This window comes from Centroberyx affinis, unplaced genomic scaffold, assembly GCF_046629955.1.
Source record: "Centroberyx affinis isolate AG114_WGS23_722 - 3 ecotype Tasmania unplaced genomic scaffold, CSIRO-AGI_Caff_v1 ptg000027l_1, whole genome shotgun sequence".
Classification (NCBI taxonomy): Eukaryota; Metazoa; Chordata; class Actinopteri; order Beryciformes; family Berycidae; genus Centroberyx; species Centroberyx affinis.
The window spans coordinates 50925-78636 of record NW_027278741.1 but is presented as its reverse complement, the minus strand read 5'-3'; the positions used below and the strand labels follow the sequence as shown (position 1 = coordinate 78636).

The 27712-nt window shown below is 42.5% G+C and overlaps 2 protein-coding genes across 4 annotated transcripts; one reads left to right on the top strand and one right to left on the bottom strand.

The window, feature by feature from the left end:
• Positions 1–48: 48 nt before the first annotated feature.
• Positions 49–27712, bottom strand: top3b (DNA topoisomerase III beta). Of its 3 annotated transcripts, none has more exons than XM_071515291.1 (18): positions 27437–27712; positions 22125–22256; positions 20780–20886; positions 19922–19996; positions 18674–18870; positions 16944–17100; positions 16740–16853; positions 15757–15847; positions 14510–14664; positions 13559–13668; positions 12912–13054; positions 11126–11299; positions 9938–10066; positions 9443–9592; positions 7564–7664; positions 3287–3488; positions 1204–1391; positions 49–437 (listed from the first exon to the last, which is right to left on the bottom strand). In XM_071515291.1, exons 1-18 carry the CDS (start codon positions 27504–27506, stop codon positions 156–158), a joined length of 2577 nt encoding a protein of 858 aa, XP_071371392.1. In that variant the 5' UTR covers positions 27507–27712; the 3' UTR covers positions 49–155. The 3 variants fall into 3 exon arrangements, with proteins under 3 accessions (XP_071371392.1, XP_071371384.1, XP_071371401.1); XM_071515283.1 differs by having other exon boundaries at positions 12912–13058; positions 13563–13668; XM_071515300.1 differs by lacking the exon at positions 27437–27712 and adding an exon at positions 26191–26325 and having other exon boundaries at positions 12912–13058; positions 13563–13668.
• LOC139641071 (interleukin-17F) lies at positions 24071–26422 on the top strand. Its single transcript, XM_071515311.1, has 3 exons — positions 24071–24085; positions 25039–25214; positions 26194–26422. Exons 1-3 carry the CDS (start codon positions 24071–24073, stop codon positions 26420–26422), a joined length of 420 nt encoding a protein of 139 aa, XP_071371412.1.

Here is a 27712-nt window from a genome sequence, read left to right as displayed (position 1 = left end):
CAGACAGGCTTATAGTAAACTTTCTTTAAAAAATGTTTTATTTCAGTGTAATTAAACAGACACGTAATCATGTAAACGTCCATTTACTAACACATGAAATATTATAGTACAACTTCAGACTACGTGTCTTTAAAGTGAGCAGATAAGCCGAGACGCTACACAAAGTAAGCTGCCAGGGCGGCCATTTTGTCTTTCGGCTTTTTGGGGTTGCCGCGGCGTCCCCGGCCCCTGCCCCGCCCCCCTCGCCTGGCCCCGCCCCCCCGGTGCATGGGGTGCCTCATGGCGGCGTGTTTGAGCTCCACCAGGTCCTGGAAGACCGGGTCGCAGAAGACGCAGCCCGTGTGCTGGGTCTCGCCGGCGGGCAGCGGCGTGCGGGTCTTGTTGAAGTCCACCGCCACCAGGGAGGCGTCGCAGGCGTCGCAGCTCTCCTGAGCCACCTGCGGGGGGGGGGGGGGGGGGGGGGACAAGAGAGGAAGAAGAAGAGTCAGGAGAGATTATGAGAGTCGAAACACTGAAATATTTAGGAAAAAACATCAACAGGTTACAATAAAATAGGAGAATGGGGCGCTCACTAGTTCTGAAATGATTAGTCGATTAATTGTCATTTAATAGAGTAAACTACTAGTAAACAACTATTCAAAAGCAGCTTTGGATATTTTGAAAGACTGTCGATAAAGTAGCAAACACCCAGGACACACGGGTTAGGGTTAGGGTTTTTAAAATACTAGTATTTTGGTGTATTTTCTTTATTAACCATACAATAGTTTCTTTTCCATATTCCTTTTGGTTTCAGGTATGAATATACGTCACGGACCGATGAGTAAACATTCCCATTTATATTTTTGATATAGTTTAACTTTTGATTATATTCCTGCCGCAGCTTTTGTGCTCTCATTTTTCCTATGCAGCGCTAATGATAAAAAAAGAAGAAAAAAAAAAGAAAAAAAAGAAAAACGCGATTCCAAGTAAAAGAAAAGATCACTTTTGTGAGTTCTAGGGAATACAACTCGTCCCATCGTTCCAAACCTTGCCTTCAAGTTCTAGTTTAAGTATTCAATGACTTAAGTGTTGAGAATATAAATTACACATGTACCAATATTATAGGAAATGTACAAAATAGGCATACTTGCCCATATAAACAATGAAACATTTAGGAAAAGACTTAAGTGGAGATCTGCTTCCAATAGAGAGTAACGTTCTTACCTGCACCCTGTGTGCATGCTCAAAGAAGTGCACCACCACGTTGCATTTATTACAGGCCATCCTCCATTTTGGTCCTGAAGTGGGATCCAGCACTAAAACCCCACTGTCGCACTCCACGCACTGTCCGATGCCCAGGGAGTTGAGGGAGTGCTGGCAGGACGGGTGGGTGCACTCGTTACATCCCATACCTGGGACAGTGGCACGGGACAGAAGAGCGGCAGGGAACAGGAGGACAGAAAGAACAGAACAAATGTGCATTAAGACCTAAGTCACATTTCATTTATCGTACATTTCAGCAGTTTGCTTAAAATCTGCTTTACAGTCACCCTAACCCTTGAAAAATCAGAGCCATTCCTATGTTCCCAAGGGTCCTATGTTCCTAAGGTCCTATGTTCCCAAGGTCCTATGTTCCCAAGGTCCTATGTTACCAAGGTCCTATTTTCCCAAGGTCCTATGTTCCCAAAGTCATATGTTACCAGGGTCTTATGTTCCCAAGGTCCTATGTTCCCAAGGTCCTATGTTACCAGGGTCCTATGTTCCCAAGGTCCTATGTTTCCATGGTCCTATGTTACCAGGGTCCTATGTCCCCAAGGTCCTATGTTCCCAGGGTCCTATGTTCCCAAAGTCCTATGTTCCCAGGGTCCTATGTTCCCAAGGTCCTATGTTACCAAGGTCCTATGTTACCAAGGTCCTATTTTCCCAAGGTCCTATGTTCCCAAAGTCATATGTTACCAGGGTCCTATGTTCCCAAGGTCCTATGTTCCCAAGGTCCTATGTTACCAGGGTCCTATGTTCCCAAGGTCCTATGTTCCCATGGTCCTATGTTACCAGGGTCCTATGTCCCCAAGGTCCTATTTTCCCAAGGTCCTATGTTCCCAAGGTCCTATTTTCCCAAGGTCCTATGTTCCCAGGATCCTATGTTCCCAGGGTCCTATGTTCCCAAGGTCCTATTTTCCCAAGGTCCTATGTTACCAGGGTCCTATGTTCCCAAGGTCCTATGTTCCCAAGGTCCTATGTCCCCAAGGTCCTATGTTCCCAAGGTCCTATGTCCCCAAGGTCCTATGTCCCCAAGGTCCTATGTTCCCCAGCTCTATATAGCACATAATGGTCACCGCAAAACACTCAAAAAACAATTCTTTTTACCCAATATAGTGTTTTACCTCATAACTAACTTGTTATTCATTCATAACCACAAAATCTACATTTACTTTTTTATTTTGTGGTCCAAAGGCCACATTTACCTTGCTGTTGAAAATCTCATCAAACCAAATCATCAAATCATCAAAAAGACTCTTTAATATTCTCTGCCGGGTCAGATTTGACCTGGAACACCACAGATGTAACCATTTTTTTTAGAGACCTTCAAAATAAAATAAAATGATAACCATTGGTTTTGTTGTGTTTATATAGCTGTTTTGAAGCCTTGTTCCAATAAAAAAAAAAACTGGATAATATTTATGAAATATTTTAACTTGAAACGTGAAAATTTGACCCCAACACAATAGGAGGGTTAATGTGTGTTAACAGAATATTGACCTGGGGAACATAGGACCCTGGGAACATAGATACGCTCCCGAAAAATCTTGAGTTTCCTTCCCTTGACATTCCATTGCATGTTTTCTAATAGGGAGTCAGTCTGAATTTGCGACTTTCCGACATCTATGGAATGCAGTATTATAACAAAATTGTCACCAAAATAAAATAAAAAATAAAAAAAGCACAGATTATAAATGACCACTTTAAGCAACAACAACAGATCCTGCTTTTTTTCGTCATTTTGTTTTTCTATTCTTGCTTTACACTAAAATTAGTATTTAAAAATAAAAGTAGATCCGGTCTCCCAAACAGGAACTCTCTCTCCTAAATAGTATCCCTCCGCTATGTTCTCTTCTATCAATAAAAATGCTATTTGGCGAGATTATGTTCTAAAACATTGGACCCACAGTCAGCTGAAAATCACAGCAGCAGCAGGATCTGTTGTTGAATCTGTTCACCAACGTGTTAAAATGCTAACAAACTCATCCAGCTGCGTCTGATCTTGGTGACTAGTTTCCATTCTGGTCTTCACGGTCAAGTGCCCCACCTTTCTTCATGTCCCGGAAGGGCGGGTTGCTGAAGCAGTAGGGGCAGAGGGGGTAGCTCTTGCCCCGCGAGCCCGAGCTCCACAGCACCAGCTCGAACTCGTCCAGCGGGCAGCGGAGCTCCTTGTACAGCTTGATGGCTCCGTTCTGGGGGAGGCTGTAGGTCTCGTCGCAGTGGGAGCAGTGGAGCCTGCTGGGCTTGGCCTGGAGACGGAGGTTGGGACCGGTGATGGTGATGAGGGACGGAAGGGACAAGCGGATTATGTATGGATATACTGACTGACTTCAGGTGATGCGGGGGGGGGTTAAGGTTCACTGTTTTCAAGCCAAATCCCACTGCTGTAACTGGAGAGCGAGTTTGTGTGTTTGTGTGTCCCGCCATGGAGGGGAGAGGAGAGGAGAGGAGAGGGGAGGAGAGGAGGAGAGGAGACAAGGAGAGGAGGAGAGGAGAGGAGAGGAGGAGAGGAGACAAGGAGAGGAGAGAGGAAACAAGAAGAGGAGCAGAGGAAAGGAGGAGAGGAGACAAGAGGAGGAGAGGACAGGATGAGAGGAGAGAGGAGAGGAAACAAGGAGAGGAGAGAGGAGGGGAAACAAGGAGAGGAGAGGAGGAGAGAGGAGAGGAAACAAGGAGAGTAGAGGAGAGGAGGAGAGGAGAGAGGAGAGGAGAGGAGGAGAGGAAACAAGGAGAGGAGAGGAGGAGAGGAGACAAGGAGAAGAGAGGAGAGGAGAGAGGAGAGGAAACAAGGAGAGTAGAGGAGAGGGGAGGAGGAGACAAGGAGAGGAGAGGAGAGGAGAGGAGAGGAGGAGAGTAGAGGAGAGGAGAGGAGGAGAAGAGAGAGGAGAGGAAACAAGGAGAAGAGAGGAGAGGAGAGAAGGAGACAAGGAGAGGAGAGGAGAGGAGGAGAGTAGAGGAGAGGAGAGGAGAGGAGGAGAGGAGAGGAGGAGAGAGGAGAGGAGACAAGAAGAGGAGTGGAGAGGAGAGGAGAGGAGAGGAGGAGAGGAGAGAGGAGACAAGAGGAGGAGAGTAAGAGAAGAGAGGAGAGGAGAGGAGGAGAGGAGAGGAGGAGGGAGGAGAGGAGACAAGGAGAGGAGTGGAGAGGAGAGGAGAGGAAAGGAGAGGAGAGGAGAGGAGAGGAGGAGAGTAAGAGAAGAGAGGAGAGGAGAGGAGGAGAGGAGAGAGGAGACAAGGAGATGAGAGGAGGAGAGGAAAGGAGAGGAGAGGAAAGGAGAGGAGAGGAGAAGAGACAAGGAGAGGAAAAGAGGAGGAGAGGAGAGGAGAGGAGGAGGTTATAAATTCTAGTCCTACTTATTAGGATTGGGATGATGTGCTTATCTCAGGATACAATTCGATATGCAATATGGGCTTCACAATTCTCGCTAGAATGTAAACAACAATGTAAAAATGTCATTACAAAGTGACAATAATATAATTTAGATGTAGAACTTGTGAAACTGTGATGGTCAAGTGTCTCATTTGTGATTACTGCAGCAGAATAACATGGAGCTAATATCATGATTCATTTTTCTGCCCCATGATACGTATTGTCACATTTTTGTATTGCGATATATTGAATTTCAATATATCGTCCCATCCCTACTGCTTAACACGACAGCACTATGTCAAAAGTGAGAAAAAGAGAGCTTGTATTAACTTGGAACTAGACTTTTGTCCCATGTCATCCCCCTATCTCTCCCCCAGCTGCCCGGCCTCTCTTCCCTATAGACTAATAAACAAAAATTTAATAATAATGTTTTAGAGATATATTTTGTCATATACCATAACTCATCTCACACCCCACAGGAGCATCCTGACGCCAAGGTTGAAAAATACTGCTCTGAATAGTATTAGCTCTATACAGAACCAGTAGCACCAGGGGCCAGCTGCATAAAGATAGACCTGGTCTTAGACTTAAATGTGACTTTAAGTCAAACTTGCTACAGACATTTATATTTACCTGTTCCTACTACTTCTTGGTTGTTGTAGATCTCTAATGGCTTGTTTCTGTCTCTAAAGACTCGCTCTCTTCTTCAGACTCTTCCCAAAAACCAAAGATTTGCCATCTTGTATGAAACAGCTTCAGTATTTAAACTTCCCGCTCTGACAGTTAGGCCGACTCATTGCCATAACTCAAGATTAGCCAGGGGGAAGGTGGCTATCTTTCCTACCTCAAAATAAGACAGTTGTAATATTTAAGTCAGTGGTTCTCAACCTTTTTCATATCAAGGACCCCTAATTTAGTCCACATTAGAGCCACGGACCCCCATTTGATGAGATTTTGTCTCTCGGACCCAAATCTGAGAATATTTTTATTGTCAGATATGATTTTGTATAGAATTCCATGACTATCTGTACTGTAGGTAGAGAGATAACAGAGAAACTATGATCAAAATAGTCATTTTAAAATGTCAAAATAATGAAGTTTAACAATTCATCAATTTGCTGGGGACCCCCTGGAATGCCCTCAAGGACCCCTGGTGGTCCCCAGACCCCACGTTGAAAACCACTGATTTAAGTAACAGACTGACAGTCTTAATTAGACTAGTCCAACCTGGGAATCAAAGACCAGTCTAAGGCTTAGACTAGTCTTAAACTAGCTTTATGCAACTGGCCCCAGATAAATTCACTGGAGAATTCTTAGAGGACAAATTCTTGTACATTACTTTAAAAATGTATAAATTCTATTCTATTTGAAAGAAATAGAATATTCAAAAACACACTACTAAGTGAGTAGTTACATGTGCTGGATTCTTTATGTAAACTCTCAGGACTGACGTCATGGAGGAAGTGCCTTGTAATTGAATTCATGCGAAATAGAACAAACGTACATCTGCAACGCACATGGATCAACCCACACACACACACACGCACACACACACACACAACGCTGGGAAGTGCATCACGTTACACACCTCCCAGAGGACGTCATACGGAGGTTACCTTGTGGTTCGCTTAGCAGCATTTCCACCAGAACACACCACTTAACAGTCACACGCAAACCCCCGCGCATATATTCAGATACAAATTAGATTGATGACGACCAATAGATCGGCAGCCTCATGATTCATTCATGAAGTTAAAAATGCATGATGAAGAGAGCTTGACTGCTTTAGCGGTTAAAAGCTTTTTTTGGAGCTGGCTGCTGGGTGAAGGCCAGAGCCGGACAGCCAGACATCAGGAGGTCAGCAGAGGAACATTAATGATGCTGTGATATCTGGTCGTGCGTCAGAAGCAACGTGTACCTTTTGTAAAAGCTCTGTGCGTTTTCATTCAATCATTCATAACCTTTATTTGAACTAGGTAACCCTCATTCACAGTGACGTCGTTTACAGTTTGTATTTAAAGGTGCAACAAGTAAGTATTTCCTGTTTTATTTACTTACCAGTCTATCAATGCCCTGGTATACCTATATGTTATGTTATTGACAGAGATCACTCGTTGATCTACACCTGCAAACCTTGTGAAAAAAAAAAAAAGGTGCAACAAGTAAGGTTTTACCTGCCCCATAGCACAAAATAACCATAATATATCTGCAAGGTGTTGATAGGGATGCTGATCAATACTAATGACTCGACAAATACTTGGCCAGGGGGGTATACTAGCTACTAGATTGGCGGGTTGGAGAACTAACTTTGGGCTTAAAGGAATAGTTCACCCAAAGTCATCATCTACTCACCCTCATGCCAGTTGAAACGCCACAATTCCACAATTCGATCCAAACTCGCATGCATTGTAATGGTGTGTGTAAAAAAGTAAGTTGATACTTTTCTGTTATCGGAGATGTGTGAAGCTGCTCAGCATTCAGCACTCCCCACTGCCACAAGTACGTTCTCAATCTGTGGGAAACACTGTGCTGAGATTTCTGGCTTTCAAAACTTGCTTTCCAGCGCGTACTGTGTGCGGGCCAAAGGTCAGTGGGTGGAATTCAAGGTACTCCCAACCCCTTCCTATGTCATACCACTAAAACTAAATATTAGCCAAATAAATCAGGTTAGTAGCCCATGCTGGTCAAAGAGGAATTATGCTAAATGCCATGGTTACTGGGGTAGAGCGGCATTGGGAGATATCCAGGCCAGTGACGATGACTCATTCTGCGGATAGGCTTTCATGCTATGCCAAGTTGCTTCTCAGTGCAAAAGACTACCAGAGGCCACGGGCCGGCTGCTGACACTAAAGACGAGTGGAGAGAGGAGAGTGGAGCGGTGGACTACAGAGAAAGGAATGGTTAGGGAGATGGTGTGCAGTCCCAGCTGACTGGATGGAGTCACAGTGGCTACTGACCTGGATGTACTTCATGAAGCGGTGGCACTTGCCGCACCGGGACAAGGGCTTGCCAGAGGCAGCGATGGGGGAAAAGGATACCTCCATCAGCTCATCCATGCCTACAAAAAAAAACACAACCGAATGAACGACTGTGCCATCAAATCCTTCATAACAATAAATTCTCGGCTATATCAATTCACTCCAATCACAAAACGCTGCTACTGTTTTACTCATCAGAACGGCCACAATCAAAAATCATTTGTGACTTTGAAATCAACCATAAACAAACTACAGCAGATATTTCACACTTGTCTTAGGTCTGGCTGATTTTATTTTATAACTGATCATTTTTTTATTTTTAACACCTACTGCCGATTTGGTGGATTCCCTGCTATGTTTACCGCTTGTGTTGACACCCAAAGTGTCTTTCCCAGTCGGCAGATCATATTTGCAGAAAATCCAATATGGCATGAACGCTGTATCAGAGTACTTGAACGATCTACTTGCCAATAGCCCACGCTAGTTAAAATTACATATCTAAGTTTCATGCAATGGATAAACAGAAATTGGATGTAGGCAGGTCCCATTGCAGTGTGGGTGTTATTGTGTTGAAAGGACGCATTTTAATCGCTTTCTGGGTTCAAATGTTGGAGATTGGACGTAGGTAAAGCTCTACAGTGAAGTACGTGATGAAATTTTGAACACAGTCAATTGTCATGATGGCAAAAAGTAGGAAAATAAGGACCAGGTTGAAAGCAAATTGAATTTGAATCCTTTAAGGGAATCATGAAAAGGGAGAACGCTGCACACTACTTCCAATGCTCCCACATATTTATTCAACTATTTCACAATGTTTCAACCTTAGGTTTTCAAGAATTAGGGGTGGAACCGGTGTCTTCAAGGCCTAGTGTTGAAACACTGTCTTCAAGACCTTGGGGCAAAACATTGCCTTGAAGACCTAGGGGGCAAAACGTTGCCTTGAAGACCTAGGGGGCAAAACGTTGTCTTGAAGACCTAGGGGTCAAAATGTTGTCTTGAAGACCTAGGGGTCGAAACGTTGCCTTGAAGACCTGGGGGTCGAAACGTTGCCTTGAAGACCTAGGGGTCGAAACGTTGCCTTGAAGACCTAGGGGTCAAACATTGCCTTGAAGACCTAGGGGTCAAAACGTTGCCTTGAAGACCTAGGGGTCGAAACGTTGCCTTGAAGACCCAGGGGTCAAAACATTGCCTTGAAGACCTAGGGGTCAAACATTGCCTTGAAGACCTAGGGGTCAAAACGTTGTCTTGAAGACCTAGGGGTCAAACATTGCCTTGAAGACCTAGGGGTCAAAACGTTGTCTTGAAGACCTAGGGGGCAAAACGTTGCCTTGAAGACCTAGGGGTCAAACATTGCCTTGAAGACCTAGGGGTCAAAACGTTGTCTTGAAGACCTAGGGGTCAAACATTGCCTTGAAGACCTAGGGGTCAAAACGTTGTCTTGAAGACCTAGGGGGCAAAACGTTGCCTTGAAGACCTAGGGGTCAAACATTGCCTTGAAGACCTAGGGTCGAAACGTTGCCTTGAAGACCTAGGGGTCAAAACATTGCCTTGAAGACCTAGGGGGCAAAACATTGCCTTGAAGACCTAGGGGTCAAAATGTTGTCTTGAAGACCTAGGGGTCGAAACGTTGCCTTGAAGACCTAGGGGTCAAAACACTGCCAAGAAGACCTAGGGGTCAAAACATTGCCTTGAAGACCTAGGGTCGAAACGTTGTAAAATGGGTGAACAAATATTTGGGAGCACCTGCTAAAAATCTTCACTCGGATGTGCGCATGTCTCTCCTTTTATAGACAAACCCTTGAACCGATGGGCTCCTCTAGCTCATGTCACAGCCCTCGTTCGGCTGCGGCGGACTTACTGCCGATGGAGTCCACAAAGTAGTGGAACTTCCTCTTGAAGATGTCCAGCGTGTGCTGCAGAACCTGCTGGAAGTTGGCCTTGCCCTGGGCGATAAGGTTTAGCTGCTTCTCCACGGCGCTGCGTATGGTGGGCAGCACGAGCTCCGCGTCTGCAAAACACATCCACATAAACACACACGTCATCATTGGTTAAGTTAAGTTAGCCCACTCTCAATTGCAGCCATAATGCAGTATTTAACCACATTAAACATCTATGGAAATTTGAATTCCTACTAATTCTACTAATGCAGTCTATATATGTATTTCATTCAGCTAGACCGTTTTGACCCAAATAGTCAACTAGATGGGACCTCCTACTTCATGTCAACCAAAAAGCTTGTAGGTCAAGTAGTTTACAAGAGTGTGCACTGATGATTCATTGTGCAAACCTGTAGACCTAGTAGGATGCACTGGTGCAAATCACAGGAAAACATACATCTGTATGAGGCAATGACCTGTCTTGTAGTAGCCATGTACCAGGACAATGCCCAGGTTTGTGGGCTTCAGCTTGCGTCCATTCTCGACCGTCACATAGTTCCTCTGGCAGATGTTGTTTATGTGGACCGGGATGCTCGCATCAGTACCTGGAGCAGGGAGGCGAGAGGGCAATATAAGAGCTGTGGGGTACGTATTCCCCCACAAAACGCAGACATACACAGCCTGAGCAGCATCAAGGTTTAATGGAGGTTCCCAGCAACAGCCGAAAGAAAATCGGGGATGCAGCCTTTGTCAATTATGCCCCAAAGCTATGGAACACACTACCTATAGATATCAGGGAAGCCAGCTCACTAAATATTTTTAAAAGAAAGCTAAAAACTTTTCTCTTCACTTTAGCCTTTAACTAGCTATGACTTTCCTGATACAGGCCTGAAACTCTTTTTTGCACTTTGCTTCGCACTTATGCACTTCTTTTAAAACGTTGTATTTTACTTGATTTTATGCATTCTATGTACTCTATTTTTATCTTATTTTTACTATTATTATCAAGTGGGTTTTATTCTCCATCTTATTTTACATTGGTTATGGCATTCTATCCCTGTTTTTATGCTCATTCTATGTCTTTTTTCATGTGAAGATGCATTCCATGTATTCTATTCGCATCTTTATCTTATTTTCACTATTATTATTATTAAGTTTTATGTGAAGCACTTGGTGCATGTAATTTCTTTGTTGTAAAGCACTTTGAGCTGTATTTCTTGTATGAAACGTGCTATACAAATAAAGGTTATTATTATTATTATTATCAAGATGTTGCTGCAATTCATTTGTATTTACTTGCATCTTGAGTACAAATGCAACCCAAGCAAAATCTTGAAAGAAATTTTGACGACACACCAAGTGGCATGTTCTGATGTGATGGCTTCCTCGTTGAATATACATATAAAACAGACAGATGTGAAAAATACAGACTCAAAAGTTTGATTCCAATAAGAGAATAAGAGAGAAGGGGGGGGAGGGCATGGAGTTTCCCATTTCTGAGACATTCAAAGCTGATTTTAACATCAAAATCAAACTTTTTAGTGTCTACTTTTCACAAATGTGTGTTTTGGAGGAAGCTTTGACCAGACACTTCTTGCAGCAAGGATTCCCCTCCGAGACTTTGCCTGAACTCTTATGTCCTTATCCGCGCTGCAGAGGCGTACCGATGCCGTGTTTCTCCATGAGGGTGATGAGCTCGGCCTCGGTCAGGTAGTCCGGGGGGCAGGTCTGCTTCTCCACCAGCTTGATCTCGTCTACCGTGAAAGTGTCTCCGCGCTCGCAAACTGGCATGGCCTCCTCCAGGGGGATGCCCTGCCACGGCATCACCTCTGTGAAACCTGGGGACGGATTACACAGTTAGTTAGGTCACTACAATGATCAAATATCATGACACAAGTTCAGTGTTTATTAAGAATCATTAGAATGTCTGATATGACTGATTGATATTCCGTAACCTAATATTCAAGTTTAGTTTTATAGGTTCTTTTTTAAAACATTCTTTTCACCGTAAACTTCAGTGGCTATGAAAGTATTCAACTCCCTTGACTTTTTGCACATTTTCTGTCCAACTACAAAAACTGCACTTCATCTTCTCTAATTTAACTATGGAAATCAATAGAGAATTTAGGCAGAAAAAAAACAACAGAGAAATGCACACACTGTACTTTACACTGATTGATTTACATTGGAACTGGAATCAAATGCCATCAGATATTCCAGACACAGATATTCCTCACTGTGGTCCAAATTTCTAAAACAGAAATCACCCTACAGTCACCCTGTACCCTACAATCCCATTAATATGTATTGAAGGTACCTGGTACCTTTACAGCTACTGTATGCAATACTTCACTGTAGAATATTCCCAGCTCCACCGCCCATGGGACACAACAGCAGATTTGACAAGTTATTTTTTTTAGCTGTTCTTCAAGTTGAGGAAACCTTTAGTATCTTATAGGAAGAAATTTGATGCCGCAAGAGCAGAATACAAATAAAAGGCACACATGCATAATACCACTATCTGTAAACAACGTGTAACATATGGGGTGCAAACTTCAGGAAGCAACAGCTGATCCTTATGTAATGTAAGGATTTCTGGGTTACCTCTCACTGCCATTTAGAGCCACATACAGTACACGCAAAGTCGCCTAGTGCAGCTTTAAAAAGCAAACCTCCAGTCCAGGGCGCTTTCACATCAGGGACCCAGGCCCAGATCCGAGTACATTTGACCCCAAAGTCCAGTTCGTTTGATTAGTGTGAACACTGTGTACTGGACCCGGGCACGGATCAACGAACCGTGCCCAGGTCCACTTGAAAAGGTGGTCTCGAGTACGGTTCAGGTGTACTCGGGTACGGTTCGCATCAGGTGTGAAGACTACTGTACCAAAACACGGAAGTGGACTGCTATTTACAATGTGACGTCATAACTATTCGACTGTTCCGTTCAAAACATGACCGCGAAAGGATCTCTCTGGTCTACTGAAGAAATAAAATGCTTACTTGAAATTTGGGCAGACGAAAACATACAATCACAGCTGGACATTACCCACAAAAATGCAGAGATTTATGGATTAATTTGAGAGTATTTACATGCGTGTGGGTACAATAGAACAACAGAACAATGCTGTGACAAACTAAAGAAAATGAGGCTGCAATATCAGAAAGTGCAAATGTTGCGTAGTTGATGACGCAAGTGTACTCTTCTTCTTCTTCTTCGTGTTTATTGGCGAAATCGCAAACCAACTAGGTGCATACCGCCACCTACTGTACCGGAGTGTGTAGGTACGTAAGGGTACTCGGGTACGGAACAACATTACTAATGTGAAAGCTGAGCGGCGGGGGAGTGGGGAGGGGGGGGGGGCAATCGTACTCAGGCGCGGTACGAAGCAATCGTACCTAATACGAAAACGACCTAAGAGGCCAGCTGAGGGTCTGGCCGGCAGGTCTTACCTGGCGATATGAGGGTTTTGCCACTGCACGAGAAGGCCTCGAGGCCGATGGTGAATTCAATGGTGGTCTGCAGGTACTTGCAGTCCTCGCTGACGGTGGCGATGAAATGTCGCGTGATGTACTCGTACAGCTGCCAGCCGTCACTTCCTGCAGAACGGACAAGACCAGGAAGCTCCGGGGGTTAGGGGCTGAATGTGGAGTGATACACTTCAGAATCTAAATCTTTCCCAGTCCCTACACCAGCCGATATGGGGAGCACTGTTGAGGTGTGAGATCAATGATCTTGCACCTCTTCCCTTAAAAGGATGCCTGACCATCCCTAATAGCAATACTAACTAGAGGGGGGGGACTAGAGCTTCAGTGAGGCGTGACTGGGTACCACAGTTCAGAAGGTCAGCCTTTGGTCAATCAGCTTTTTCTGTTAAAGTAGTTGAAAATGGAATTCCATACCTTCCAATATCAGAGAGTCTGAAAGCCTTGCAGCTTTTAAATGAAACCTAAAGCTCTGGCTCTTAAGTTTAGATAATATAATTAAAGATATTCTGACTGTTGGAAGACAGCTAATGTCTTCATTAATAGGTATTTATGACTTTGAACCATTGTCAGATGATCACTGTCAGATTTATAGCATAAATAAGAGGTATGACCCACCCAGCTCTCCCTCTGAGGCAGCACGCATGGGGGTGATGGGGGGATGGTCTCCGGCATCCGCTCCTTTCCTGGGCCGATTCAGTCCGGCCGCCAGCAGAGCCTTCACCTGTTGGAGAGGTAAAACGTCTCTTCAGGAACTTCAAGTAAAACTCAATTTTAATTCATCCATTTGTTTATTTCATGATGTGGCATACAAGGACACAGTGAGATACCCTTGGGGTTGGATAATCCTTTTTTCATCAATCGCATTTAAAAAACTTTTACTTAGACATTGGAAATCTATCAAACCTCCAACACTGCAACATTGGGAAAATGAAATGCTTTATTGTTTCAATATAGAAAAGATATTAGCCATAGAAAATAACAAAATAGCACAATTTGAAGCTATATGGGATGGAGTAATGAAGGCAGTAGCTAAGGGGCACTCATAGTTATAGTTGGTAATGGCTTAGGAGGTTGCTTTTGTTTTTTGTTTTTTTTGTTTTTTTATTAGGTGTGCAGATTAAGAGATGAAAGTTATACAAGAAATAAAGAGTCATCAGGTGGATTTCATAAAAGAGGTGATAAAAATGAACAGATAAAGTGTGAATTTGCAAAAGAGGCTGCGTGAAAAGGTATTGGATAGCTGAGGTGTTAAAATGAATAGGTGGTATGATTTGGGAATATAGCAGATATGTAGGACTGAGCAAATAGCTTGATTTGTATGTTCTGATGTAAGTCTAGTAATGTTGGGTTTTGTTTTGTATGGATGTTTTGTATTTATGGTAGGATGTTTTGTGTGTGATAATTGTATAAGATGTCATGTTTTGTATCTATAAAGAAATGAAAAAAAAAAAAAAAAGGAACCTAAAGTGTGTGTATATCCACATCCAAGCATCATTTGTCAGCCTGTGTGCCCGTGAGCATAAATACAAATCAAGGCCCGTGAATCCTTTATTGCATCTCACCTCCTGTGCCCAGAAGGGGTTGTTGGCCTGCTGCTTCAGGGTTCCCTTGAGGTCAAAGTTCTCCGGGTAGTGGGTGGTCTCGGTACGCGGGTAGCTGATGTAGCCCTGCGTGTACAGGCGCTCTGCGATCTGCATGGTATGCTGGGGACCCATGCCTGTGACATCAAAAACATCGGTCATGACTTTCTAGCTATGGGAGAGAAAAAAAAATGGCTGTGCTGTTAGCTCAAGCAACTAAGCAAGTCGCAGAAGAACGCTGATTCCCCTCACTAACTAGAACTGCAACTGGACGCTCCATTCATTTCAGCTGGACAGGATGTCCCACTGTCTGATATTCCTCATGTGTTATGACATTTATGCTTCACAAACATTGATTTTTCATCTGTGAGTGAGTGAATGTGGATTTGGAGAATTTGTTAAAATGCGGATCCCTACACTAAACGATTGTTGACTTTTGTCTGCGTTTTCTGTAGCTTGCTGAAGCCAAGAGAATCTATACCTGAATACTGTTAAGCTAGTCCCTCTACTTGATGAGATAGAAAGATGGAGAACAAATCAGGTGAGTTACATACTGTATATGTAGCTCGTAGGCATGGGACGATATGAAAATTTCATGTCACGATTATCCTGGCCAAAATAACTGCGATTCACGATATTATCCCGATAATCATCAAAATATGCTCAAAAACTCTTAAAATGCCACTAAAACATACTGGAATCACTTTACCTTACATTTTGTTAAGAAACAGATATTTGCATTGCATCATAGGACACATCTTTTTTTTGTGGACATCCTTTTTAGTGAAAAACAAACAAGGACAGATTCAGACTCTTGCAACACCCAGCAGGTAATCACAGTGAGAGAAACAACAACATTTTCAATTAGTTATTATTTCAATTATGTTGTAAGATTCCGCTTGTGAGAACATTTAGCGCAAATAGAGAAAACAATAATAAAACAAATAAATTAACAAATAAAACAAGGGGAAAACAACTGTTGTGGCCGTAATATGGTTATTGTTGCAGCCCTGACATGTGATGCTGAACATCAGCAACAGCATTGTTCCAGCACTGACTACTAACAACATATCAATAGACTACTCCATGCATACACCCCACATAATTTAGTCATGGGATCACAGAGGGTCACCCGTGGTTACCCGAGGAAGAAGAGATTGCTATAGGGAAATGATTTCAACTGATAGATGTCATGCTGCATATGTTCAGGTTAATTGCTGCAGACGTACCTAGGGCAGAGCTGGCCACTCGCAACATCTCCACTGTGTTCAAGGCCTGTGGCCTCTGCTTGGCCTTCTCCTTCTTACTCACCGACTCCACCTGTAGTTAAAGGCAGCGTTACACAGCTTATGTCAGAAGTCAGTGGTGGTGAGCTCCAAATCAGTTCTGGATCACGGGGGATTGGAGAAAGACGTTGGGGATCGGCAAAGAACCGAATCTGATTTTTTTTGCCAATTTAAATCATCTTGATTAAATGGTTTGTCTTGACTGTGAGGACTTACAGTATAATTTAAGATGTGAAGACGCCCATTTAAAAGCTATGTTTCATTTTAAGTCATCGCGACCGATCGGCATTATGCGATGACAACTGTTGACGGAGGATGTACACCATCATCCGACTTTACTTGGTCTTCCTCCGAACACTGCATGAGTTTGATCCCCAGTGACGCACTCTTCCCAAAATGTATGCATGCACAGTACTTTGACGCTTTATGTAAAATGAATCATCATAAGCAAAAAGTAGATAAGGTTGAGCTATCTGGAGGAGGATAAACTCAGTAAATTACATTAAATCTGGAATCCACTCATGTGTCATATTGAATCTGCAGTGTCCAACTTGTTTTCACTTGGTGACATTCACTGAGCAGTCAATGGTTCTACTGTATATTATAGTGTAGTAATTATGCTTTGGATATAAAAAGTGTATGCTTGATGTAATTTTTTAAAATCCAGTAGCGTTTTTCTTTTTTTTTTAAATTGTACTCTTTCAATGATAAGTCTATGACATAATTTAATTGCTGAACTTGACTCTCTATGCCTGTTATTGCTTCAATAGTTACAATAAACTGGAGAGAGGAAAAAAGTAGATACGGCAATGTCATTCTACCATATTTAATGTTTAAATGCTTTGTTCCAATGACTTAACTCTGAGTATACTGACAACAAAGTCCACAGCCAACCAGGACAAAAAAGGTCTTCATTTTGCTCTTACCAGGGCCTCCCTGGAGGTCTTTGCCAGGTTGACGAACATCTGACCCACCTCCCTGTCGAAGACCCTCACCCTGTTCCAGTCCAGTGTCAGAGGGCTGTCCTTTCCTTTGAACACCTGGTAGAAAAACAGAACATATATCACTATACCCCCCCGGTGGGTGAGAATATTTGTATTACGACAGAGGGCCGACACTAGGGATCTTACCTTTGCCTGGATGATCCAGTACGTCTCTGGTTTGAAGGACTGGATCTTGTCGTGGCGCTCCACGCAGAAGCCTAGCGTCGGGGTCTGGCAGGGTCCAAATGAGATCAGGGAGGAGTCCAGGTTGCCGTATTTACCCTGGAAATACTTGGTCTGGAACCTGGAATATATTTGACAAACAAAAGGAAGGCAAAGGTCAACTTCATCATTGCCTTGGATCAATTGTCATGAAACTTGAAGTGGGAAATGGGAAATATGGAAACGGTAACACTTTTCAAATCAGAGATGTGTCAAACTGCTCAACACTCAGATAGAGAATTAACATGAGTGCAGAGCAAAGACTGGCATACTGCCTGTTTTCCACTGGATTCTACCAGACACTGCTGTCACTGTAGGTAAGCACAAGTCATTAATCCTATTGAAATGAACCCCCTCATTACTTTCTCCCGCTGATTGAGATATACTATTCACATAGCACATATTAGGTTCAAAATTGGTTATAACTGATATCGCTTATTGCAGGTTGGAGACCCTGGGTTTTCATTCCAACCTAACACTAGAACAGCTCATTCATTAGTACAGTGATTCTCAACCTTTTCCATATCAAGAACCCCTAATTTAGTACGCATTTGTGCCACGGACCCCATTTGATAACTCAACCCTAACCCTAACCCCATAATTAGATATGATTTTGTCCAGAATTCCATGACTAGCTATATTGTAGGTAGCGATAACAGTGAAACTATGATCAAAACAGTCATTCTTCTACATTCTCTAATCGTGTTAACTTCTTGTAAATTAAATAATGCTGACGTTTAACAATTCACCAGTTTGCTGGGGACCCCCTGGAACCCCCTCAAGGTACCCCGGTGGTCCCCGGACCCCACGTTGAGAACCACTGCATTAGCACTAACTAAAAGTTTCACACCAGGGAGTGGCCTTCATGGGCCATCGTTGAAAACCGCTGAGCTAGGGCAGCGTGCCATGGCATGCTGCAAAGAGCCACAACCGTTAAATATGTGGCCAGAATTATAATTCAATTAAAATTCAATAAACTGCATGAACACTGCTAATGGGAACCACTCTACGGCAGCGTATTGATGCCACAGTAGGGGAAAAAAAAAAATCTGCTCAGTATCTCGTTAAAACAAGACATTTTCACGTTACGATATCTCGTTATAACGCGATATCAACTTTTCTCGTTATAACGAGATATTGATTGACTGATTGAGTGTGTACGTGTGCGTGCGTGCTCATATGTGTTTATGGTATGGATCCATGTAACGTGAAGCCCCCCCTGTCTGATTGCTGCTGAGTTGTTGAGTTATATCGTGTAAACGTGCCTTTCTCAATTTCTCCGATGTCCATAGGCTGCTTTCTCATTAGGCTGTAGATCTTTTTCTCATTATAACATCTGAAAGTTTCTTGGTATATGTTGATATGTCATTATAAGGAGAAACGTTTCTCGTTATAATGAGGTAAGTCGGTATGTCGTAATAACGAGAAAATATGTCATAACGTGAAAATATCTTGTTATAACGAGAAAAAGACCTCATTATAACGAGATACTGAGCTGATTTTTTTTTTCCCTCACTGTGGCATCAATACGCTGCCGTACCACCCTGACAACATAACGTCCCTCCAAAATATATAATGGTACGGCAATGGGGAGTCCGGTGCAACATGGCAGCCTGGCAGAAGCGGTGTGTCTGTGGCTGTGGAGAGCAGCGTACCGGGTGAAGGCACAGCCGATGCGTAGGTCCAGCTCCTGGCGCGCGTCCACCGACAGGGCTTCGTTGCGGTTGGGCTCCCCCAGGCGGTTCATGGCGTTCCAGATGTCGGTGTCGGTGATGGAGCTGAACTTCGCCCGGTAGACCGTCTGCTCCCTGCCGTACGGCTTGTTCATCACCGGCTGGATGGCGTCCAAAACCTGGGAAGCAAGAGAAACGGCGAATGAGCGCTCAAAAAGATAAAAAAAATAGCAGTGACTACGTTTACATGCGAGGTATACCCTGTTAGTGTCTATCCGTACTCCGGTTAAGGTCTTAGTCAGGTTAAGCTGTTTACCTGAAACTCTGATACCCTGTGAGTGAGTCTCCTTTGACTGAGCAGTAGGTTACTTCTAATACAGGGGAAAGAAACGATGATCCCAACAGAAATTTGCGGGATCTTCTTGATACCGCTGACTACGGAAGAGGATTAGGGCCACCAAAAAAAAAAAGTTGTCAGGTGAAAAAAAAAAAAAAAAAAAGTTTTGTCAGGTGAAAAAAACAAAAACAAAAAAAAAAGTCAGAATTCTGAGATTAAAGTCAGAATTCTGACTTTAATCTCAGAATTCTGAGAAAAAAGTCAGAATTCTGACTTTAAACTCAGAATTCTTTTTCACCTGACTTTTTTTTTTTTTTTTTTCACCTGACAAAACAGAGTCAGAAAGTCAGAATTCTGACTTTTTTCTCAGAATTCTGACTTTATTCTCTGACTTTAATCTCAGAATTCTGACTTTAATCTCAGAATTCTGACTTTAAAGTCAGAACTCAAATAAATTTTTCACATGTGGCCCTAATCCTCTTCCGTAGCTGACAAATAACCTGAAGTTACAGGCAATTATATTTTTCTATCTAAATGTACCCATAATGCTGTCCAAGTGAGTTTGACAGACAGAGAAAACCACAAGTGAAAGCAGTAAGATATGTCCATGCCACAGTAACCTGTCTAATATGGGAAGAATTCAGGCATCTTAACCAGGTTTCTCATAATATCAGAGTATGATATTACCCAGGTTTTTCTAACCCGTTGTGTCGTTCACACGCACTGACCCAAAACCAGGTTACCTGAGTAACTAGGTTAAGAACTAAATTCCCCGTGCATGTAAACACAGCCACTATACGGCAAAGTCGCTTAGCTACATTCGCTATGACGATCACAGATGTTAAATAGCTTTGGGTTTCAAGATAAAGAGGAACAAAATCAATGTGGATTACCTCAAAACAGATGTTCTCGCCTTCTTTATCGCAGTCCAACCATAAAACCACATAGTCACAGGCTTTGGCTTCAACCTGACATGAGATTCAGACCAGAAAATTTGGAAAAAGTGTGAAAGATACAATTCAAGTGATATTCCAAAGATACAATTCTAGGGAGGATATAAAGGTTACATAATGTTCATTATTGTTAGCCATCATTAGGTTGACAGGTTATCAGCCAATATGGATAGCCATTTTTAAAAGATGCAGAACAATTTTTACTGTCCCATGGCACAAAATGACCATAATATATCTGTAGGGTTTGATAGGGTTGTTGATAAATAATGACTCAATAATGACTCAACAATGACTCAACAATTACTTGTCCAGTTGCTGGGCTACTCTGTTTTGGACCAAAAAGACCTTCAGCACACTTAAATCTAAGCAATTTACATTTATTAGGCCAAGCTTTGGCATACGTGGCACAGAAAGAAGAGGAAAGTATAAAATAGCCTTATATTCCAGTCACCATATGCACGATATATGTGAATACCTGGTCATGTGACATAACACCACCTGGGTATTGCAGTTCTTTGATGAAAATTAGCAGTTAAAACTACACAATATACCAAATGTGAATGGGAGGTTATTACAGTAACAGTTGTATGTACACATAGAATGAAGGACTCCATTAGTGTTTGTTAAAGTCACAACGTCAGTGTGGATCACAGCACAATTGGGTGACAGCTCTTGCAAACAGCGTAAAGAACTTGTTTTTTCCACCATCCAATCTCCGAATGTTTATAAAGGCTGCAATCAGCTCTGGCCAAACTGATAAAATCGGTCAACCTGTAATCATTGGGATGCCAACGCTACCTGGAGGAACTTGACCATGTTGAGTTTGGGGTTGGCCTCCTTCTTCTCTGTGGGAGCTTTGCTGAAGAGCTCAGCAGGGTCCACCTTGTCCCAGTTGTTGTATTTCCCTTGAAACAGAAGACCAAGCTAATGAGCATACAACTCTTCTTTTCTCTCTATTCTTAAAGAAAGTTAAACTAAACAGTGATTAGCTTGTATTAGCCCCTGGTCAGATAGAAGACTCCTTTCTCTTGCTCAAACACAAAGCTTGGCTGTGAGTGTTGCTGGAAACAGAGCAAGAGCTCAAAGGACACAAGGAGCGTTACATCAATCTTGTTGCTATGCAACACAGTTTGACAACAATTTGCAAATTATCTAATCAGTCTTAGCTAGCTTACGTGAAGTAACAAAGGGGATATCGTTGGCTATGAGAGGGCTTCAAGCTTTTATAGACTGGTAATAATATGGAAAAGAGTTGCAGTAACCCTAATTACAATGTAATTAGGGTTAGAAAACTGCAGAAAACTGCAGTTTGATCTATCAATGTAGTAGAGTTTCTTAAATTTTATTTAGGTTGTACTGTGGAAAATATTTAAATTAAATTATTTTAACATTAAATTTAATTTCAACAGAAATTGTTGATAATGAAAACTTCTGAACATTTGTAACAACAAAAAACATAAAAAAAATCGGAAAAAATTAAAAATAGCGAAAATTCTATCCGGTCAGACTAGTGGTTCTGTGGCAAATTTGTAGAGTAAAGATAACTGGATATGTGAACGGTGAAGGAGTTATGGTCTTGCATGCTGGAACTCTAAAGCAGTGGTTCCCAACCCAGTCCTCAAGGACCCCCTATCCTGCAAGTTTTTATTCCAGCTTTACTCTTGCACACCTGATCCCACTGGGGCCTACACACTTTCATGCTGCTCTGTTCAGGTAGATCTGTCTCTACCAATCAGCATTAAGACCTTAACTGGATCAGGTGCGCAGGAGTAGAGCTGGAACCAATACTTGCAGGAAAAGGGGTCCTTGAGGACTGGGTTGGGAAACACTGCTCTAAAGAACTGATCACCATTGACTTGTTTTGGAGAAGGCTGCTATGGAGTTGTGCTGGCAACCTCCCTGTGTGTTACGTGGACAAAGAAACTTCACCTGTGTTTCAACTGGCATGAGGTTGAGCAGATAAAAATGACAAAATGACATTTTTTGGGTGAACTATTCCTTTAAGTGTACATTTTTTTTGGGTGCCACACTCTCTCCATTAAAAGTAATATCTACCTAGAGAGTAGAAACGAAAACATGTTTCAGTTTGGTGGCCAATGGTAGGAACCGGGGGAAACAGGATGTAATATGGGGTGATACTCACCGATGAAATCCAGGCTCATCACATGTCCACACACAGAAGTCATCTTAAAGCGCACAGTTTGGCCCTGGAAGGTGCCGGTGTAGTCGTGCACTGAGCATGCTCCGTTGAGCCCCTTGCGACTTGTACAATTTCCTGAAGGTCAAGGAGAACAGATGAGGACGCATAGTCGGTCAGTGCAATCATTTAAAGGTAAGGTTCAACATTTTATAGGCCTATTCCTATTGGTCACTCATTGATTAATTTGTTTGGGATGATATAAAAGCAACCAAATTCAATACATGTTCAGTTGAACGTATGACGGGAAGTACGGGGGAAAGTATGGATTATAGCATTATTACGGTGTGCAAAGTAACAGTAGTAGAACTTACTGAGACAAAGCGAAACAAGCAAATAGTAAACATGTTGTCCCCCACCAGTGATGTAGTTCCACCCTTGGGTCAGTCAGTGATTGCTGAGTGTACTTGAAATATGAGTGAAATTGTATAAGCATTTTGGTATGGGACAATGAAAGGACAGATTGACCATATATTTCTGTTGCCTACTCTCCTCAGAATTAGGTTTACAAGTTATATCTTAATATGTAGTAACTGTAATTGTCCTGTTTTTACTCAATACAGTACAAAATATAAGAACTACAATACGCAATAAATACAATCCGTACATTACATAATGTACACTACAATACAATTTATAATACAGTATACAATATAACATACAACACCAGGAGCGTGAGTGTTATGAATAATAAAATGCTAAATGATAAGTGATATATGGTATTGCACAGTAGGTAAGTGGTAATATGATATAAGTAGTCAACACTGAGGCACAGTGGTAGTGCAGTGATGATGCAATAACAGTACAACAGTCCAACAACTGTACAATAACTACAGTGTCTTGTGGTTAGAGGTTTGCCCAGTCTGATGTCTCCAAGTGTGTAGCGTGTGAAGACTACTATGTTACCTATGATAACTTTAACTGTATTGCTTTACCACTGAGTCCCCATTCATTGTCCCCCACATTGTACGATAACTTTAACTGTATTGCTGTACCACTGAGTCCCCATTCATTGTCCCCCACATTGTATGATAACTTTAACTGTATGACCTGCTTTACCACTGAGTCCCCATTCATTGTCAATGCCGCCCCCTAGCGGCACAAAGTCAACGTTATAGTGTGAGTAACGAAAGAACGAAAGAACAAACAAACTAACTAACTAACTAACTAACTAACTAGCGGCACAAAGTCAACGTTATAGTGTGAGTAACGAAAGAACGAAAGAACAAACAAACTAACTAACTAACTAACTAACGGACAGAGACTGATCAATAGTCCCCCCTTTGGTGGGGGACAATTAGTGCAGAATATATCATAGATTATATAGTGAGTATAGCTTTAAGTCTAAATTGAAATGATTCCGTTCTCTTGCTTATTCCACAACTGACCTTGAGCAAAAGCTTTCCGGAGACCATTTGGCTCTCAAGCGACCATTTTTAAAGATGAAAATGCCCAAATGTCATGGCCGACTGCACTAGAAAGTTTCCAAAAGGTCAGCTCTCAGTCAAAAGTTTACATACAATGGTTTAAGAGTCATCAGAATTAAGAGTTGGACAGGAAACGCAAGGCCTCCAGTGCAACTCTCTCTCTCTTGCCTTGGTTCCCTGGGCTGAATGCTACGTGGTGACGTCCACTCTTAATGAAATGGCTCTCTCAAGGCTGAATGCTAATGGCGGGGCACATGGGTAGAGAGCATTGTGGTGGGAACCGAAGCGAGCGATAGTCCAGCTCCCCCGCCTCCGACCGCTGACGCCACTCAGGATCCCCGCCCACCCCGGGGAGCATAAATAGAGCCAGGTACAGGTCCGGGACACAGATCAACTCTCAAGCCCCAAAAACGCTCCTTCAAGACAGAAGCTACAGCGCTCCGATCCACCATCCAGAACTCAGACATGGAACAGATCCAGGTAACGCACCAGCCTCCGTGATAATGATGATGATGATAGCTGAAGTGTTGTGATTGACGGATGCCATGTAGGTTACATTAGGCTTGTTTCCAGAGTAGATTAGCGTTGGTTTATATCCTGTCGTACGGTGATTCTCAACCTTTTTCATATCAAGGACCCCTAATTTAGTCCACATTAGGGCCGCGGACCCCCATTTTTGTCTCTCGAACCCAAATTTGAAAATATCTGTATTGTTAGATATGATTTTGTCCAGAATTCCATGACTATCTGTATTGCAGGTAGAGAGATAAAAGAGAAACTATGATCAAAACAGTCATTCTTCTACATTCTCTAGTTGTGTTAACTTCTTGTAAATGAAATAATGGTGAAGTTTAACAATTCGTCAATTTGCTGGGGACCCCCCGGAACCCCCTCAAGGACCCCTGGTGGTCCCCAGACCCCACGTTGCGAACCACTGCTGTAGCAGGTTGCAGAAGGATGATTTTGTGTTTAGTTTTGGTTTAGTAGTGTCATCCACCTCCGATATGATCACTTAATCATTTAATTCTTCAATAATGTTTTCAGTTAAACATTTCAAGGCAGTAATGTATCCCAATGTATCCTTAAAGAGCTACTAACCCTAAAAAATGTCACTAGTCTAGAGTTTTAGTGTCACATGATGGTCTAAATGCTGTTTCAGAGGCTTTCCCACCCTGACAAGAATACAATTCTAGGGGAAACATTGGATACTTGTAATGTTTTGGCGTGTCAACAGTCAAATTTACAGATTTTGAATATCGGCACAAAATCTAAAACAAATATCGGCAGCATCAAACGCATCAGTATCAGCCTTCAGAAATCCATATCGGTCGAACCCTACGACACAGTGGCTGGAGACAGCAGCTTCACCGTGTAGTGCTCAGGACAGGACTGTAGTAACGTCCTGACACTGAGATCCTCCTCCTCCTCCTCAGCTGCTGCGTGTGTTTCTGCTGTGCCTGCTGGCCCTCCACCAGTGCCTGGCCATGCCGCTGGGCAGCCAGTGCGTGGACGAGTCCTTCTGCAGCACCAGCCTCCAGGACTACTACAGCCAGCTGGTCAACCTGCCCCACCGCATCAACGAGCGCAGCGTCGCCTCCTGGAGCTACGTGTGAGTAGCACCGTGCCCCGGCCTTTCTCCTCAGGGCGTTTGGGCCGAGAGAGAGTCGTGAGAGCAAACGTTTAAGATGAGATTAAACTTTGTGCAGCAGCAATTGGTAATAGGAGAGAAAGAATATGAATAAAGATAGAGCAAATAGGGGGGTATGTAAATGTACTCAACCCGACCGCCAATTTCAACACTATATGTTAAGTGGAAATGTATGGATGAAAGCATGAAAACAGCCTTGAGAGGGTGTGCAGTAGTAGCAGTAGGACTTTGAGACAAAAGAATGTGAGATATGTGCAGCATGTAATAAGTGCAAATTATGAAAATATCGGTAACACTTTATAAAAAGGGTCACTGAGTTAAGGGTCACTAAGTTAATTAACAGTTAACTAATGTGTCTGGTAATCATTTACTAATGGTGTTCATGTTAAGTAAGGTATAAATTTATACATTATTTAATAGTCATCTTTATAAACTATTAAATAATGTATAAAGTAATACCTTAGTTAACATGAACACCATTAGTAAATTACACATTAGTTAACTGTTAATTAAGGGTTAGTTAATGCTTATTAAGCATTAACTAACCCTTAACTTAGTGACTCTTATTGGAAAGTGTTACCAAAATATCAATATATACAAAATGACAGGAATATGTAGATAAAACAAAAACGGCATATACAAATAACGTGCAAAAATGTGCTCATATTCACTTTAGAACTGGTCTACAGGGGGATTGGGAGGGGTATAATTTCTACTTTAAATTTTTATGTACGACTTTTTATAATTTTGTGTTGTTTCATGTTTAATGTAACCCTACAGAAGCAACCTACCGAGTCGAATTCCTTGTATGTGCGAACTTATTTATCCGTTAAACTGAAGCTGAACATTTAGTTTGTTGCCAACAAAGTGGCAAAACAGTGACTGAAACACTGAATGCAAGCATGTCTCTGACCCGTCCTCGCTCCTCGTCTCTTACCAGGGAGAACATCGACTTGGACCGAGTGCCTCAGATCATCCATGAGGCCAACTGCCACACCAGCCACTCCTGCAGGGGGGTGGACAGTGCTTCCAGCCTAGAGACCATCCCCATCTCCCTGAGAATGCCCGTCCTCAAGAAAAACCCCAGCTGCTTCCCCAAGGCCAGCTACTCTCTGGAGTTTGAGTCCATCAACATAGCGTGTATATGTGCCACCTCCAGACACAGCTGATTGGGACTGCTCGAATGTCAACTTAGGATCTAGTTCACCGAGGGTTGAGAATGTATGTTTGTTCAGAAGGAGCACCAGGGAAAGATATGATTTCTGAATGCATTGTTTGAATAATTCATCTGTCATTTTCCAGAAGACATTGAAAATGTCACCATAAATGCCTGTTCACAGCTTGTCATAGTAATTAAAGACATTTTACATTAAATGGTATCGTTATTGTGTCCATATAAAAGCTGTTAAGAGCCTGGTTGGCATGAATTTACTTTCAACTGTGCTGTTTATTTGTTGATTATAGTATAGCCCCTATATGGCCCGTTCTCTTGTATGGAGAGTCATGCGCCAAATTTCAATAAAATATCTAGCAATTATTGGTGCCTTGCTTATCGGCAAAAATGCATACGTCGTAGAACATGACTTACGCCCTTTTTCTGGATCCTTGGGGTAAATTCTTCGATTCGGCATACATCCGATATACGAAGCAGCATTTTATTGCAATAAAATCACAACTTTTATTACTGGTTCGCCTGTCACTCCAACATACCGTGTTGGGAGGTAACGGCTAGCGAAATGTCAACCAAGTCTAAAAGTCGAAATTTTATTTAAATTAAGTACTATTTGATGGACTGTATGATTGCCGAATTTATCAGCGCTCCCCATTAAATAAAAGGAATTAAATAATCTTCGACAATGTGTTTACTTATGCCGATAAGCAAGGTCTCGTTTAATTGCCAGATTTTTTAACGGAATTTGGCGTGACGTCTTATCATATAAGACAGAAGGGAACGCGTCAGGGCTATATGCCAGTGCAACCCTCTTGTGTCAAAACAATTTGAATAAGTCCCATTCAATTAGCCCAAATAAGACTAGTTAGTTTTATAGCGTAACGTTAACGAAGTGATACTTGACGGAGGATGTTAGTATTAGCTGGGGTCTGCCAGTTCGTGCTAACTTCATAGACTAACTAGCTATTCCACTTCGTGGCATGACAAATTATTGCAATAAATTCGTACCCACCTTTGGAGAGGATTTTGGCAATAGACTGAGCCAAGGAAGGCTTCTCCGCCACCATCAGGACCGTCCTCATTTTGAATGAAGTAAGCAGTGCTAGCAAACTCCAGTCAGTTAGCTTGCTAGCTTTAGCCTCTAGCTAGCTTGTTTCCAAACAGTTTGTACTGTCTTCACTAACTCAGAACAGAAACGAGTGCTAGCAATAATGAACCATCTTTGAATAGAGATAGTAAAATGCACCTGCAATATACAGAGGAGCATCTAAGCTAATTGCTTGCTAAC